An 18,648-nucleotide genomic window follows, 5' to 3' on the forward strand; every position below is an offset into this window, starting at 1 on the left:
AAAAGAATACTGTATGTGAAAACTAGCGGTTAATTTGTATTAAAAATAACTGAACAAAACAAACTTCGAACTACGATAATCCAACAGAAGACTTTCTGAATGTGTTAACTTACAATACTGTCACCACTACACGAATACACGGGAAAATGATTACAGTTTATTTTGATCAATCTCATTTTATAACTAATCATTCTCTAAAAAAAAAGAAGTAAAACCGATATACATTTACATGACAATGCCAGACTACAAAAAGATGATCAACTAGAATTGTGCCAGATTAAAAGTCAATATGAATTAAAGGCAGTTTTCTCTTTTTAATCAATATGCAATTTATGACTTTATTTATATACAATAGACGTACCACAGTATCAATGTGTAAACCAGTATTTTAAATATTAGTTTTACTGTGAAATTATAAATGTACGAATTGCTCCTTTATATTGCATTTGAAACATTTTACTGAATAATTTTATATATTTTATTATATTTTTGAAAATAAATTAATATGGATTTGACAAATCTTACAAAATTAAGTTTCTTAAGGTAATGTTTAAATATGTAACAATGAAGATGTCGTTTGAAGGAAACCAACTTTTTGAGTATTTAAAGTTCAAATTATTCATACATCAGCATTCGTGTGCTTCTTGTGAGCGGTAAACAACGGTGCTTTATTGTTCAGTGATGTTGTAATAGTAGGTTTCTACGTTTTTTGACGACACAAAACTATTATAAAATTTTATTTCATCAATCAAGCCATAGAAATAACGTTCGTTGCTGCCTTGTGCTGTTCCAATAACGACTGGGTTAGGATTGATCGGTATAGGACCAGAGCAACAATCAGACTGACCAGCTTGTATCTCTGCATTGACATAAAACGCTAGGCAACTTCCATTGTAGGTTAAAACCAAATGTCGCCACACTCCAAATTGAACCACAGAAACATATTTGAATCTAGATTTGATTAAAGTAAAAAGTGATACCAATAAAGTATTAGTACCTAGTTTAAATTCAAATTCACCATCTTCCCGGAAACCATTATTCAAAATATACTGTTTGTCATCGCCTCGATCACCTCTTTCCAAACGTTTAAACCACAAACTAACCGTAAATTCTGATCCAAAATCAAAGTTACTGAACTCATCAACAACAATGCTCTGAGAGCCAGTGAAGTTGGCGGCTAAACCACTTACACCAGTTGTGTATGTTAAGTCTGTACCATTAGATCTTCCATGGCGTTCATTGCCAGATGTATCATTTACGTCACTCTCAAACGCGTAATAAGCAAGTAAATACTGGTTCTCTCCAACCAAACCATTGTCATGGTTGCCACTTTGCGTACTGGACTCAGTTTTCAGACCATTAGTTGACAATTCAGATTCCATTATATGATCTTCACCTGATACATCATCATCCATCTCGAATTGAGTACTAGACTCATTTTCCAGTCCATTAGTTGAGGATTCCATACTTTGAAATTCTTCATCTGACGTCATGACATTATTTTGTTGATTTTCATTAAATTGGTGAGGAGCAACCAGTTGATATTCGTTGCAAACATCATCCACACTCTTTTTAAGAAACTTACATTTAACACTGGAACATATAATGCACTTTGAAAGTGAAACTACCTCCAACATACATTTCTCTCGATCAGCCAATTTCACTAGTTTTTGGTCGCTTGTACATTTACCGTTTACGGCAAATATTCCAAGAGCTACGATCAGCGTTAACGAACTGCAATACATAATCTAATGAAACAAAGAATAAATGCCGCATACGTGGCAGTTTTCAGTAAATATGAATTTTGTAAAAATAAACTTTTAAATTAATAATAAATGAACAAAACTAAGTTCTGCATTGACAAAATGTATATAAAAAAAAATAAATCAATGAAGATTTACATATACAAATATACGAATTTTAAAATAATTAATAGTTGAGAGGCTATCCACATTGAAATGTCTAAATATAAACAAAAATAATGAATGACTGTGCGTTTAAACCAAGGACTAACTAGAAAATCTAACAAATGCTTTATAAATATTAGCGATTTATGAAGTTCAGATAAACAGATAAATTACCAAATTTATGAAAATACGATAACTTAGTCGAGGCCTACAGTACTTTAAATTAAACCTTAACCAACGTTGTCAATAGGTAAACTAACAAGTACATGTCTGTTTTACTTTGTTGAAAGAATTATGGAACTAACTTACAAATGTGTAGTATTGATTACTTTCGTAGGTAATAACTTGTTTTGTTTCCTTATGAGTATACTGATATACATTTACATGACAAAATGACAAACACACAAAAAGATTATTAACCTCTATTGTGTAAAAATGGAAAAAAATTCGAGCTTTAATTGGTTACAGGCAATGACAATGCTATCTTATTCGTGTTTAATTAAACCTCAATGAGTGTCAGGTTTTGGATGTATCGACCATCAATCCGCCCAAAGTCCTCTAGAGAAAAACACTGCTACAACAAGGGTGTGGGCTGGTGGTGGACAATGTGGTTAGAAGTATATGTGATTGCCAGAGTTTTTCTTGGGAATGGGGTAACATGATAAATTTCCATTATTTAACATTTTGATATTTACATTATTTAAAAAAACAAGAGTTAGATTAAACATTTGATAAAAAAAATAAATAAATAAATATCTTCACAAACTATTTTGTAGAAAAATAACAATACATTCAATAACGCAAAACCAATAATCATAAACAACTGATTTCCAATAAATGAGATTTACTATTGATTTACTTAAAGATGTATTGTTCCCAAAAAACAAGAAGATTAATAAAAGCAGGTTTTGATTTAAGGCCATTTGGCATTTTTATCAAGTTAATTACTTCTGTAAAAAAAAAAGAAAACCAACAGATATAATGGTTTTACTTACAAAAAGACAAACAAACTGTTAAATTTAACCAAAAACCCATTGTCTGACAGAATACTTTTTGCTTTAAATTACAGTTATTTTCAGGTAAATAATAATAATAATAATAGCCTAATAATTTTATTTTTCGATCCAATTTTATTGGAAAAGTGAATATCTAAAAGTAACTTTAAACTTTCATTACAATTATTTTTTTGGGGGTCAAAATATCTTTAAATTGCCTATACCTAAAGAAATAAATTTACAATGTTGGTACTAAGGCCAAAAATGAATTATATGTCAATTCAGTAGAGTAGGCCTATAGTTTAGTATACTTAAACAGGTTAACAAATGATTATGCGTCACTAAAGAAATCAACATTACATTTCACATTATAATAATAGGCTTCCACTTGTTGTGATGTCACAGAACTATTGTAAAATTGGACTTCGTCAATCAAACCATAAAAATCAGACTGACCAGGTTGTATTTGTGCATATTGACATATACAGCTGCGTCAATGCCGTTGTAGGTTGAAACCAAATGTCGCCACACTCCAAATCGAACCGCAGGCTCATACTTAAAGTTATAGTTAGATCAGGTGAGATCTTCCATGGCGTTCATTGCCAGATGTATCATTTACGTCACCCTCAAATGTGTAATAAGCAAGTAAATAGTCGTTAAACATTGAGTAATAGACACATTTTCTAGACCATTAGTTGCGGATTTAGTTTCCATTGTACTGCCACCTTCATCTGGAGGATCCCGTTACCACCATTGTATTACGACCATCTTCATCTGACGTCATGTCAGTATCATTCATCTCGGATTGAGTACTAGACTCATTTTCCAGACCATTAGTTGAGGATTCCGTTACCGCCATTGTATTACGACCATCTTCATCTGACGTCATGTCAGTATCATCCATCACGGTTTGAGTAATAGACTCATTTTCCAGTTTATTAGTTGAGGATTCCGTTACCATGATAGGCCTATTTGTATTATCAGCACAATCATCTGATTTTATGGGCCAAGTACGGAGCAACAAACTGATATTCATTGGAAAAATTAAAATTAACACTGGGATAGCAAATGCATTTTGTACTAAAGATCAACATACATTTATTGCGACCAGCCATTTTAACCCGAAAAAGAACTTAATGGGCAGAAAACGCGGCCTTATTACTTATGGTATCCGAGTAATATTATAGTAGTAGGCTTCTACTTGTTGTGACGACACAGAACTATTGTAAAACTGGACTTCATCAATCAAGCCATAAAAATAACGTTCGTTGTTGCCATGTGCTGTTCCAATAACGACTGGGTTAGAATTGATCGGTATAGGACCAGAGCAACAATCAGACTGACCAGATTGTATCTCTGCATTGACATAAAACGCTAGGCAACTTCCATTGTAGGTGAAAACCAAATGTCGCCACACTCCAAATTGAACCACAGAAACATATTTGAATCTAGATTTGATTAAAGTAAAAAGTGATACCAATAAAGTATTAGTACCTAGTTTAAATTCAAATTCACCATCTTCCCGGAAACCATTATTCAAAATGAACTGTTGGTTATCACCTCCTTCCAAACGTTTATACCACAAACTAACCGTAAATTCTGATCCAAAATCAAAGTTACTGAACTCATTAATAACAATTCTCTGAGAGCCAGTGAAGTTGGCGGCTAAACCACTTATACCAGTTGTGTATGTTAAGTCTGTACCATTAGATCTTCCATGGCGTCCAATGCCAGATGTATCATTTACGTCACTCTCAAACGCGTAATAAGCAAGTAAATACTGGTTCTCTTCAACCAAGACATTGTCATGGTTGCCAGTTTGCGTACTGGAACCACCTTCCAGACAATTAGTTGACGATTCTGTTACAATTGTATTCTGACTATTTTCATCTAACGTCACAAAATCAGTAAGTTGATTTTTATTGAATTCTTGAGCCAAATAAGGAGCATTCACTTTCCCTTTCAGTGACTTAAATCTAAAACTGTGATACCAAATGCATTTTGAAACTACTTTCAAAATACCTTCCTCCCGATCAGCCAATTTCACCAGTTTCTGGTCGTTTCCACATTTTATTTCATGTTGTATTCCATTTACGAGATGTATTTTCAGAACCACGATCAACGTGAACACGCTGCAATACATAATCTAATGAAAAGAATAGTACAGCATAATATGTGGGGTTTTTTCTGTGAGATAAATTTTAAATACAATGTTTTGACTGACTATAGGCCTATTAATAATCACTGCACAAATTAATTTTAAAAAATAAATTAAACAATTCGGCAGGATTACCTAGAATTTATCAATTAAATAAAAGTCGTAAGGGTATCTACATTTTAATGCAACACAAGCACGTAAGGGCAACGCAACTGATTTTACCAATCACAAGAGATTGATTATTCAAACTGTTGCTCATCATTGGTCAACTCGCTTGCGTTGCGTTTACGCTCGGACGTCCTCGTGGGAAGAAAGCTTAAATTAAAGACTAACTGGCAAATCAACAGAGCTAAAAAAAAAATCATAAGATAATGTTACCGTCTCAACATGAACCAGCTTCTAAAATCGATTGAAATATTTTGTTGTAAACCGTTGTTTAATACCTTTGCAAGAGTATTGAACGCCTTGCAGTTATCAGTTAAACTTCTTACAGAATTTTGTTATAACATTTGCGAAAGAATTACAAATTAATACTGTAGTATATACAGTACTACGTATAAACAGGCCTAAGTGATTTATTTTGACTGTATGTTTAATTATTAATATTGAATTCTTTCAATTCATCTCGTTCTGTTCCCTCAAAAATTAAACTGATACACATTTACATGACAAATATGAAAACACAATGGATAGTAAACTATAATTAGTGTGATGCTACTGCTATTGTGCTAAATTAAATCAGTGGAGTTAATTGGTTAAAAGGCGTATTTAATATCTTTCGATTTCGGCTTGGTTTCCATTTTAATTGCTACGTGTAGCCAACGAAATCTGGAGAAAATATCACAAGCGCTAAGCAATTTGTCGAAGAACGTTCCGAACTTGATGACCAATAACACACACCAAGTTTAATAAATTACCAGAAATCTATGTCTTAATACACTTCAATGTTTACAATTTATAAAAAAAAATAAAATGTAGATAGGAAGTAATACGATTTTTAATCTTTCTGATTTAACAAAATGAAATAAGATAAATATTTTGTACGATTATTAAAACAACTTGTAAATCAGTATCAGTTCTCTCCACAATTGGTAGGTTTTGAATAAACTCCGTCGTCGCACAAAACTAAATGAGAGTCTACGGGAGATAAACAACAGTGCTTGCTCTATCACTATGGAGTTTGAGTCGTATTGTTATAGTCTTCCACGTTTTGCGACGTCAAAAAAACACTGTAAAATTTGACTTCATCAATCAATCCATAATAGAAAAGATCGATCTTGTTTTTTACTGTTCCAATAACGACTGGGTTCGGATTGATCAGTATAGAACCAGAGCAGTCACACTGACCTGATTGCATCTCTCCATTTACATAAAATGGTGTGTAACTGCTGTTGTACGTTCAAACCACATGTTGCCTCATTCCATATTGAACCATTGGCGTATACAGAAATTTACTAAAATTAGGATGGGTAAAAATTGATCCATGTACCTTTTTATGACCCATTCTTATTTCAAATTCACCATCATCACAGTACCCATTACTCAAAATGTACTGATAGTTTTTACCCGATGCAAATTGTTTATACCACAAACTAACCGTAAATTCTGATCCAAAATCAAAGTTACTGAACTCATCAACAACAATGCTCTGAGAGCCAGTGAAGTTGGCGGCTAAACCACTTACACCAGTTGTGTATGTTAAGTCTGTACCATTAGATCTTCCATGGCGTTCATTGCCTGATGTACTGTATCTTTGACGTCACCCTCAAACGGGTAACAAGCAAGTAAATACTGTTTCTCTCCAACCAAGACATTGTCAGTAGTTAAATGATGAGAACTTGACTCATTTTCCAGACCATTAGTTGAGGATTTCGTCACGACATATCATGTTGATTCTCAATAAATTGGTAAGCCAAGTATGGAGCAACAAGTTGATATTCATTCTTTTCAAGAAACTTTAAATTAACACTGGGATACCAAATGCATTTTGTACTAAAGATCAACATACAATTATCGTGATCAGCCAGTTTTCGGTTGTTTCCACATATTATTTGATCTGTACCATTTACAACAAATACTTCCAACACCAGGATCAACGTTGAAAAACTGCAATACATAATCTAATAAACAAAACAATAAATACTGACTAATGAACAATTGTAAAAATTAATCTTTTTGATTTGATTATTTTTTACATTTTTGCTAGCATTTAATGCTAAAGTGGAATTATGTTATAGGCATTCAAAAGGAATAAACCTCAGAGAGAGATGAAAGACCTAATTGACAGAAATACTTGGAACATTTTGTAACACTTACAGTATCAAGGTTTATTTATATATATATAAAACTGACTAATAGACTCATTTTCAGACCATTAGTTGAGGATTCCGTCACAACATTATCATGTTGATTCTCATTGTATCTGATATAATAACTAATACAACAAGTAATGATTATTCCTACTAACATTTTTATGTTAAAAGGATTTGTGAAAAACATTACTTACAAATATTGTATGATACCAGCCGTCGCAATAAATAGATAAATGATTACTTTTGACAATTAAAACATTAATATTGATTACTTTCATGTACAGTAGTATTATTTACATGACAAAATGATGAACACAAAAAGATGATCAATTACTATTGTGTAAAAATGAACAATTCCAGATTAAATTGGTGACAGACAATGACAAAGATGGTCGATCTTTATTTGTGTCCCGGTAAATTCAACGAGTGTCAAGTTTTGGGTCAAACATTGACCATCTATCTGCCCTGACCTCTAAAATAAAACACTATTGTCCTAAAATAGTAGTTTTCTATCTTTTTAAATAGCAGTGACAGGGCAAGATACACATAATTTGTTCTTATGACCTTACAGTAAACTTCAACAACCCTAGCCTCACTGAAATCCCTGCCAAGCGGCTCGGGTAATGCAGTGTGTGATAGGGGTCTGTAGTGTGTGATAGGGGTCTGTAGTGTGTGATAGGGGTCTGTATGGTGTGATAGGGGTCTGTATGGTGTGATAGGGGTGTGTAGAGCATGGCTAGGGTGCGGTACGATATGTAGACCGATAATTTGTGTCACTTGCCGCTGTCTTGCTAAAATACAACATTCTCAACATTTTCCGCCTTTGGTAAGTCGTAAAATACCCATATTTACTATACAGTTACCAATATTTTTCAATTTTTTAATAGCGCCGAATTAGCTTAAGGCAATTTTTAAAATATAGCGGCTTCGAAGCTTTCAAAAATCATCCCGATATTTCATTTTTCCAAGTTGGGAGGTCTGGACACATGTAAAGCAATTAATGTACAATTAGTACTATATATAAAAAAACACATTTATAAAAGTGGTTGATATTTGATGTTAATTATAGAGTTTAACTTAGTTTTTTAAATAACATAAAAAGCTATATCACAACCGATAAAAAAAAAACGTTTTACATGAATGTACTACAATAGGTTTGGTACACAGTGATACCATTAAACCTGTTAAAGCAAAGTTTAAATTCAAATTCACCATCATCGCGGTACCCATTATTATCGACAAACACAGATTGCATTCACTTTCTTCAAACTGACAAATTAGTTCAAAAAGTTAAAAGTTATTTATACAAGAATATTCTTTTTTGAGAGCCGGTGAACTTGGCATTTATACCATGTGTGGCAAGTATCTCTTCTATGACGATGACAAACCAATGTTGTATCAAAATGGTCTAGTTAATTTTATTACAGGTAGTTACGCAATTATAAACGCTGCTTTTGAGCCAAAGGTCAACACATATATAAGTTTTGGTGCAATATCAATCCTCCATTTGCAATAGCCTAACCTAAAATAAACCCTCACACACGCTTTGCTAACAGGTACAGATATGTAGCACGGCTGGTGTGTAAGGTGTGGCTGGGTTATGTACTAGAGTTTATAACTTCTGAAAATTCAAGTATTTAAACACATGTTTTTAGAGTTTTATACTGAAGTACCCAGATGCTTAATAATATTTCTGAAATGTTCTCACTCCTGAGGACGATCAAAGTATTATTGATCGAAACGTCGAGAAACAGTTCTTTTCAGAACAAGATATATTTGGTGTACCACAAACTTTATATCAACATTTGATTTTGCCAAACCTTCAATTTCAAACAATATATTATTACTGTACATACCATTATGCTTCTGTCAAACATTCATTTGTTTACTTTCTCACGTCTTCTTCATTCTGTTGTAAAATTCTTGGTCCTATTTGAAGAAAACACGAATTTGAATAAAAACTCTTATTACATAGGCGTGTTGAAAGGATTGCCAATAGCAAAATTGTTCTGTCGCGATACACAAGACAAACATATACAAGGAGAACATATAGAGAAATTCTTGGAGAAAGTAATGTTTTGGGAGTGGAGATTTTTGTTGGGGTTCCAAAGGAAAATTTTGGTAATCAGACAGGATTTTAATGAAGTATCATGGGATTGATAGAAAAGCATCTTACAAAAAAGCTTCAACTCCACTTCAATTACAGTATAGAAAATTGAATATAAATTAAAATTTAATGTAAAAATCGTGAAATTATGCTCACTGCTTTTTTTTTTTATCACATTTGCTCACAGATTCACACAGGCGCTACAGTAGGCTCTTATCTCGCAAAAATCTTGTAACAAAATATTACCAAATGAAATAAGTCTTACCTTTTTAGAAATGGAACGCCTGACTTTACTAAATGCCGTTTCAAAATCATTCAGAGTTACAATTAAGTTCTCTTCATTCATTGAATGCGGCTTATGTTCATCAGTGGTATTGGATGGATTCATAAGAATTGTCTTTAGTGTGGACATGGCAGCTTCTCTTACTATGGCAGCTAAGTCAGCTCCACTGCAAAACAAATTTAAATAAAAAACTACCTGTACTCGTTTCTTACTACTATTACCATGGGCTGTACGCTTAAAGCTATTCGCTTACAGTACTGCCCCTTCACATGTTTCATTTCATACTTGTAATATTTTATTTTCAATTGTAAAATGTTACTTTTCTTTTTCAAACAATTTTTAAATCATTGGTTTTAAATGTATGATTCATGTAAATAAAGTGATTGATTACTATAAAGTAGAAAACAATTTAATTTTCAAAATCTTTATACTTTATTGATTTACCCATGTGTACTATATATTTACTGTAGATACAGAAAACCTATTAACGTGTGTTTTGTCTATTTCTTTGTATGTTCATTTTAGTGAGAAATTTTATAATATTGTAAACATGGTCTTGTAGAATAATACCAAATAATGTTGAAACAAGCCATTAACTTTAAAGAAAGGTATATTATCTCTACAATGAAAAATTACATAAATTTATAATAAATTCCAATTTGTTCCACTAGATATGAAATTAATTCTGAAAGCATACCTGAAGCCTTCACATCTTTCATCTTTGGCAATATTCTCAATTGAGACATCACTAGCTAACACTGGCTTTGTCCCATTCTGAAATATAACCAAAGAAAATCATCAATTTTTTTCTAAATTTGTTTACAATGCTTTGGCCTACCAGATGTTTTCTGTAACCTATTTTGTGTTTTTGGACTTTTTTTATTGCAGTCAAATAATGTAAATAATATATAATAATTTTTAAAAAAATCTCGAAAAGATAAATTAAATCCACCAACACAATTGAAATAATCAATCATAGTATTTTATATTAGCAATGTATCATTTCCAAATGGTAGAATATTAACTCAACCTATTACAGCCTTAATTATTGTTTCTATAAATTATTGTTTTTTTCTTGCATCTACCATCCCCAAACAAAAGCTTGTTGTTATGTAACAGACAAATGATGATGGATGAATCAACGATCATCAACCATAAAATTGAAAACACAAATACAAAAAAAAGCAACATACACAACATAATATTTTACCTTAGTTATGGTGTTCAAAATCTTAATGCGGTCCGTCTCAGTTGGAATGCCAACATACACAATTTTGTCCAGTCTACCAGGGCGCAAGACTGCTGGATCAATGATGTCTGAAAAAAAAAGACAAGATTGTGTAAACAACTGAAAATCATAAAAAAAGTAAACTAAATAAACAAATTTAATAATTTTAATTATGCTAATTACCAGGTCTGTTTGTGGCGCCCATGATAAATACTTGTCGCCTGCTTTCCACCCCATCCATCTCTGTGAGAAGTTGATTGACTACCCTGGCTGTTGATCCTGACTGTAAAAATAGGTAATAGTAATCAATTTCTTCAACTTTTTCTCATAAAAGAAAAAATGCATTTCGAGGGTCTGTGCTGAAAGATACTGTAATTGGCTCATCAATTCCTGAACAGCACTATTTTTTCAATAGTGCCCTGAAAAATGCTCCAATTAGTTAATAATCTTTGTCTTTAAAATTATCTATAGTCTAAGCTTCTATTCCCAAAAGCTCTCTCTTTGGTTTATAATACATTTTATTTTTACCTCCGCCACATTTGATCTGCGTGGACAGAGAGCATCAAGCTCATCGAAGAAGATAACGCAAGGCGAAGAGTTACGAGCTCGCTGGAAACACTGGCGTACTGCCCTCTCACTTTCACCAACATACTAAGAAAAAAACATACAACCAAAAGTAAAACAACAAGTAATACCTTTAAATATATCGGATGGCAATATATAATCCCACTCTGGAAATAAATAAGCCTAACAATAAAATTGAAATTGTAGTTTGATTAAAAATAAATCTTAACTTACCATATTAAGCAATTCTGGGCCTTTTACGGATATGAAATTTATTCCAGATTCATTGGCAATTGCCTTTTAAAAATAAAAATTAAACAAATAAGTAAAAATAGTAAAAAGATTGAAATATTAGGTCAAATATAAATGACTAAAAACAAGATAATCAATCACAAAAATACAGAATATAATTATGCTATGACGAGTTACCTTGGCAAGCAACGTTTTCCCACATCCTGGTGGACCAGCTAATAGAATTCCAGGAGGATTTGTCAAACCCAGAGCCTTGACGGCAGCAGGATTTCTAACTGGAGCCTAGAAAAAAAAAAAGTGTTTGTGCGAGAGTTTCATTAACTGCTCTAAATAGATATGAATAAAATGGTGGTTCTTAGACTGGAGTTGTAGCTATTGTGTGCTATGGAAAATAAAAAACATTATTTCCTAAAAGAGTGTAAAGTATCATTCAATCTGTTTGTTTGTGTTTTGCACAAACAATATATTTTCTTAACAAATCTTTAAATATTTATAAATGTGGATGGTGGTCACAATAAGTATACAAATACACTTTAAGCAGAGGTCATCATTAACAATCTGCAGCAGGCTTCAGAGCTTTTAGTCTTTTAATTTAACATAGTTTGAGTAGTAGACTGAGGAATGCATGGTGCGATCAAAAAGTCTTGAATACTAGAAATTTATTGACATACCAGAATGGCCATTTGGAGCTCTTCTCGTACATCTTCCAGGGCACCAATGTCATTCCATGTTACATCAGGAACCGTGGCAAAGCCTTCCCGTTTGGCTGAAGGCTGAACAAGAGGGAGTGCTTTCTGTTGATCAAATTTATAAAGCTTTGTCAACACTATAAAACTAGTTTGACAAAAAAATGTGTGATGTGCCCAAATAGAGTGGGTAGTGATATTCTCAAATATGGTAGTGGTATGTCCATCAAATGTGTTGTTCACCTAAAGTTTGATAGTGTAGACAGAGCTTAATAACTTGTTAGAAATAAAGCTTGGTTACAATTGCATCAAATTGCAGAAGTTCTATCACTGGAAAAAAATTAATTTGAAGGGGTACATACCAGGAAATCATCAACTGTAATACACAAAGACTTGAGTTGATCATGTGTTAGAGGTGGTTGATCTCGAAGCCAGCTGAGAACTGCAAAACAAAAGAGGAATGATTTTTTTTTCTGTATTACCACTACTACCAATGTAACCATCAACTATATTTGATATTATTATGTAAATAGTCACATACTGTGATTCCATTGTCTGATTTAAAAGCCTTTTGGGCACAATATTTAAGAGAATGGAGCATTATAGTATCATTGAATTCTTTATTGCATGAACTATAAAGTATAATATGTATGTACATTAAAGTGCCTTACTTGTTAAATATGATGGTAGCTCACTAGAATCAACACAAATATCTTGAACTTCGACCTTATCTAGTGGTTCTTTGGAACAGTCGCTTGTTTCTGTGTTATCGACTTCTACACTGCATTTTTCCACAGTATATGAAGAATGTAAATCACTAAATACCCTGCAAATAAGCGTGTTTAGAATTTCATAAACTGTATGATGTAACAATTATTCTTATCCTACATTACCTTACTCAACTATATAAATAAGGTTTCTCTTTATTACTAGTATAATCCCCCCCCCCCCCCCCTAGAACACGAAATTGGGCTGACTTTGGGGAGTGGGACTACTGTATACCAGACAGAAACCCTGTTCCAGGAAAATAATGATTGATAAGCATCGAACTGGCTTGAAAGAGGCCTACAGACCATCATAAGTGAATACTGAGACTATACCTGGGGACATGCCTGTTTGTGAAAAGAGACATAAAGTAGGGTGTGGGATTAGACCTAAAGTGGGGTTATACCTGAGGATATACGGTATATAGACTCACCAGGACTTACTAATTACAGAAAGGGAAACCCAAGCTTTCTAAACCTGTGTTGGGGCATCAGAAATTGACAGGATTGAACCAAGGACTCTAGTATCGGTAAGCAAGCCTGTCAACCAAAGTGCCACACCACTACTTGTCATAACTGATTGATATCAACTATAACGATGAATGCATTATACCTGTTTACAGCACACATGGCTGCCTCACGACACAATGACATTAAATCTGCCCCGACAAAGCCTGGTGTTAATGAGGCTAGCTGATCAAATTTAAAATCTTCTGATAGATTCAGCTTTCTACACATGACTTCAAGAATTCTAAATAATTTTCAAAAACAAATGTTTGTCAAATATTATTAGTATTATAGTAGAATTTATCCAAAAAGTTTTATTTTCCTAAACAAATTTCATCTTAGAAGATGACTATCTTGGAGAAATTTAATTGCAGTACAGCAATGCACAAGCAGATTTTTTTTTTAGGATAAGGGGTGGATGTATGCATTAAAACACGCTATGCGATCAACTTGTCTATTTTCCTCTAACCCTGTTACCCATTAGGTAAATCTCTGTCTACACAAAATGTGACATATCACTACCATATTTGGGCAAATCACAATTTTTTTGTAGGCAGAGCTCTACAGACAGACAAAATAGGTAGTGTATATACGGTACTTTATAGATCTTTAAATTAAATCGTTCGTAGTGCAAGACTGACCTCTTACGAGCCGGTTCATCAGGTATACCAAGAGAGATTTCGCGATCGAACCTGCCAGCTCTTCGCAACGCTGGATCGATTGAATCTGCTCGATTTGTAGCACCAATCACCATAACATAAGCACTGCTGTTACATAGATCTAGGTACAGATGTAAACAGAAATTTAAGGCATGATATATTTTATCATATGAATTTTTAGTGGTTTGTTTAGGTATTCTACTTAAAAAAATGACATCACAAAATTAACAAATTTAGTAATGAGTATATTAAGTCAAATTCCCTACATGCTTTAGATATAATTTAAGGTCACAAACTTCATTTAATGATAATTCACCCAGTTATCGATCGTGAGGCCAAAACAAAGGGAAGACTTATAACTTTTCAGCAAAAATACCGGATTTCCCCCAATTGGTATCAACGGATTATGGCAAAAACAGAATGGGTCATTAACCAAACATACCATCCATGCAACTTAAAAGTTGTGCAACAATTCTCCTCTCCATCTCTTTTTGAGCTGTCTCCCTCTTTGGTGTTATTGCATCTATCTCATCAATGAATACAATACATGGTGCACATGCCTGCAAATACAATAATCATTACCTATTAAATTAGTACTCCATCAATCTATTCAAAATGACAGACTTCGGAAACTATAGAGTATCATAAAGTACAATCTACACTAGCTTGATTATCTATGTAATTGCGTAGCCCACAGAAGATTCACTAAAGCTCTGTCCACACTGTATGCGACAAAAAATTGTGATGTGCCCAAATATGGTAGTAATGTGCTGAAATATGGTAGTAATATGACATCATCATATCCACATATGGGCACATCACATTTTGTTGTCACATACAGTTTGATAGTGTGGACAGAGCTTTAGTGAATCTTGTACTGTGAGCTACGCAAAATAGAAAATTGTCTGAAAAGTCATCCATGATGTTCAACTGCAGTCAATGGACAGAACCACATACCTGAGCTTGGTCAAAGAGGTCGCGGATGTTGTTTTCAGATTCACCAGATACACCAGACACAATTTCAGGAGCAGCAAGCTTCAAAAGTGGCAAGTCAAGCTCCTACAAATAAAAAAATAAATAAATAACTTGGGACTCAATCTATACTTAGTTGAGTGAAGGCACAATATTCTGGGGAAAGTGTTCACTACACTATCTGGGATTGTTCTTGACGTATAACATAATGTCAAACAGGGTCAAGCAATGTCAAACATGGTAAAGCAATGTCAAACCGGATCAAACAGTGTCAATTAAGGGTCAAGCAATGTTAAAAGTAAGTACAATTCATCGTTAAATTTAATATACAATTCATGTGATTAGTATTGGCCAATCAAATAACTTACTCCAGCAATAGCATTTCCTAATAAGGTTTTACCACAACCCGGTGGTCCATGTAGCAAAACACCCCTGGGTGGGGACACTCCGAGTTGTTGATACACCTCTGGATGTTTCATGTGAACCAGAAGTTTACATACTTCCTGTAAAACAATAGAACAATTTAAACTTTGATATATTGATAACTGATACTTTAAAATGATAGATGACATTTTTATGCAAGTATAAGTTTCACCATACTTACATGCAAGTTATTTTCATTAGCACCTATGTCTTTGAATGTTGTAGTAGATTTTTGCGGTTCAAAACCTAAACATTTTAATAGATTAAAAGAATATATTTTACATTTATCTAACCCTGATTTGAACATAACATTTTACAACTTCATTGGAAATTAAATTCTAATAGCTCTATGTACACTACCAAACTCATATGACATGTGATGTGCCCATATTGACACATGGCACATCATATCACTACCATATTTGGGCACATCACACCTTTTGTTTTTGTCAAACTAGTTTGATAGTGTAGACAGAGCTTTAGGTACAACACATCCTCTACGAAATGCATTACAAATTCTAAAAATATGTTCCTTGTTTATCATAGGAAGATTTGATTAATACAACACATCTGGTTTATGAACATCTCGTATGTTGAAACCTACTAGTTTTTTTCTTCGTCTTCTTCGATCCTTCTAGTAGACTCTTATTAATTTTGTCATCAACCTCGGATGTCGGTCGGCTTTGTGATCTACTTGATGACGCTCTCTTGCGTTTCTTTGGTGTCATAACTTCTGTTGGTAGTGATTTCGTTTCCTAACAACAATGTATTTGTGTTACAAAATTTGCATAAATTTCAGGTGTAGACAGTGTAAAAATATCATCTTATTATACAGGATATATTTCCACACTATGGTATATCCATGCCAATAGGTAGGATTTTTACAGGGGGTTCTTTTTCCCCAAAAAAAGGGGCACATGCAAATGTAAGCAAGGGTATGGTCTAGGAAACCAAAGAAGAAAATCTTGATCTAGGTTAGTAGGCCTACTTACTAACACTTTCTTAAGAGGCATTCAGGTAAAGGGGGTTTGTTTGAACCTTACAAAGTTACAGGCTTCATATTCCACGTTCAGTGCACATAGTGCTATACATGCCAGTTGGATTAGCCCATAAAACATACTTACTTCAGACGAATCAATGTTTTCTCTGGCGATCTGCCTTTCTTGAGATTTGCTTGGTGTGTCCACTTTCATGTATAGATTACTTAACGTATTATTTGCAAGATTTTGGTCCTGAAATAAATACAAATTTGTACTATAAACTTGTAAATATTCTATTATTTTACAATTGACCACTTTATTTCAGAATAAAAATTCCATATATACAATACAAAATGGAAAATCACACTAAAATAGGGTTTTCTCCAATTTACTGGAAAGATTTGAAGATCGTAATTATTAGAACGATTACAAATTGAAAAATACAGAATAACACTTACTTTGACATCTATATAATCTTGAATATCATCAGAAAAACTATCACTTGATATGGAATCATCACTGTAATAAAATATACAAAAAACTATTAATTACTCAACTGGCTGGATCTCGATAAGAAAAAACTAAATCGTAAAGTAACCACAGACAAATTAAATCTTAAATATTATTTATTCAGAGTAATTTAACAATAACATACCCTGCATTGTATTTGTTGGTTTTAGACATCGGTGCTCCATTCTGCTGGCAGATCCAATCATAAACTATAATAGAAACAAAATATGATTATTTTTAACAATACACAACGGCAACCATGCAATACCTTAGTTAATTGTTAATACTGTTTACTCACTTTTACTCACAGATTTCCTAAAAACATTTCGTTTCCGTCTTTGATATTCCCTGAAGAAAAAAAAAAGTGGGATTATTAAAATTAAAAAAATTAATTTCATATGGTATAGGCATGGATATGTATGGATATGGTAAAAATTGGCAGTCATTATTAAAGAACGTACTACGAATGTTTTACCTGTATTTATGTTGTAAAGAGTCTGCTATATTTGTGGGATCTACATACATACGCCCTCGGTTGTCAGACAAGTACTGTAAAGTACAAACAAGTGTGATTATATTCATTTTATAATGTATCTTTAGTATTTTAAAGCAATAAAATAAATATTTTACTTGCTTTTAAACGTAATTTACCTCTTCAATCCGTCTTAATAACACTCGATCACCAGGATATCCTTTCATTGATTGTTTCTTAATATTGGACATTTCAGATAACCTAAAGTTGGGTATAGAAAACGACATACAGTATCATAATACATGCCTGTAGGATGTGTAGTATGTACAGTAGTTATTAGCCTACTTACTACTAATAATAGATGTGATTTTTTAAAGTTTTAACTTTTAGGCCTAATTAAAATTAATAATTTTATATTTAATAAAAATATGCCCATCCTTTAATTTAAATGTTGAGAACGATATCTAAATAATAGACACTTGAAAACAGAAAGCTAGTACTTTATCAAACGGTTTTAAATTCCTAGGCCTAGACACAGGTACCAACTCCCTAAACATTGTCGGCGGAAGAAATCGACAATTCTTTCCACCAGTCCAACCATTATGATAGAGAGGGCCTAGGCTTAGCATAAAATATGTAAATTTATATTGAAAACAAATACATCACTTCTCCTACCAAATCAAGAGTAAGCCAAATATCTAGTTCAACTTATAAACTACATGAATGGCAAGTAATTTGTATTGATAAATTTAAAAAGAACAGTTTAATGAGGTTAATAGTTACCCGTCAATAACCAAAAGCAGCAGAGCAGACGATCGACAGACCACATGGAACCAGTCATGTGGAACGAGACTACTGTACCAGCAGCC

At 33.0% G+C, this 18,648-nt stretch overlaps 1 protein-coding gene across 2 annotated transcripts; it reads right to left on the reverse strand.

The window, feature by feature from the left end:
* Nucleotides 1–5,552: 5,552 nt before the first annotated feature.
* On the reverse strand, nt 5,553–18,593 carry LOC140059902 (nuclear valosin-containing protein-like). Of its 2 annotated transcripts, none has more exons than XM_072105881.1 (26): nt 18,563–18,593; nt 17,959–18,040; nt 17,783–17,856; nt 17,606–17,655; nt 17,453–17,516; nt 17,256–17,316; nt 16,942–17,049; nt 16,422–16,572; nt 15,999–16,063; nt 15,763–15,897; nt 15,380–15,481; nt 14,865–14,982; nt 14,405–14,543; nt 13,870–14,007; nt 13,164–13,318; nt 12,855–12,934; nt 12,478–12,600; nt 11,984–12,088; nt 11,789–11,851; nt 11,519–11,641; nt 11,174–11,273; nt 10,973–11,079; nt 10,460–10,536; nt 9,745–9,928; nt 9,229–9,301; nt 5,553–7,180 (listed from the first exon to the last, which is right to left on the reverse strand). In XM_072105881.1, exons 2-25 carry the CDS (start codon nt 18,028–18,030, stop codon nt 9,266–9,268), a joined length of 2,430 nt encoding a protein of 809 aa, XP_071961982.1. In that variant the 5' UTR covers nt 18,031–18,040; nt 18,563–18,593; the 3' UTR covers nt 5,553–7,180; nt 9,229–9,265. The 2 variants fall into 2 exon arrangements, with proteins under 2 accessions (XP_071961982.1, XP_071961983.1); XM_072105882.1 differs by having other exon boundaries at nt 15,763–15,893; nt 15,995–16,063.
* Nucleotides 18,594–18,648: the final 55 nt, after the last annotated feature.

Source organism: Antedon mediterranea, chromosome 10, assembly GCF_964355755.1.
Source record: "Antedon mediterranea chromosome 10, ecAntMedi1.1, whole genome shotgun sequence".
Lineage (NCBI taxonomy): Eukaryota > Metazoa > Echinodermata > Crinoidea > Comatulida > Antedonidae > Antedon > Antedon mediterranea.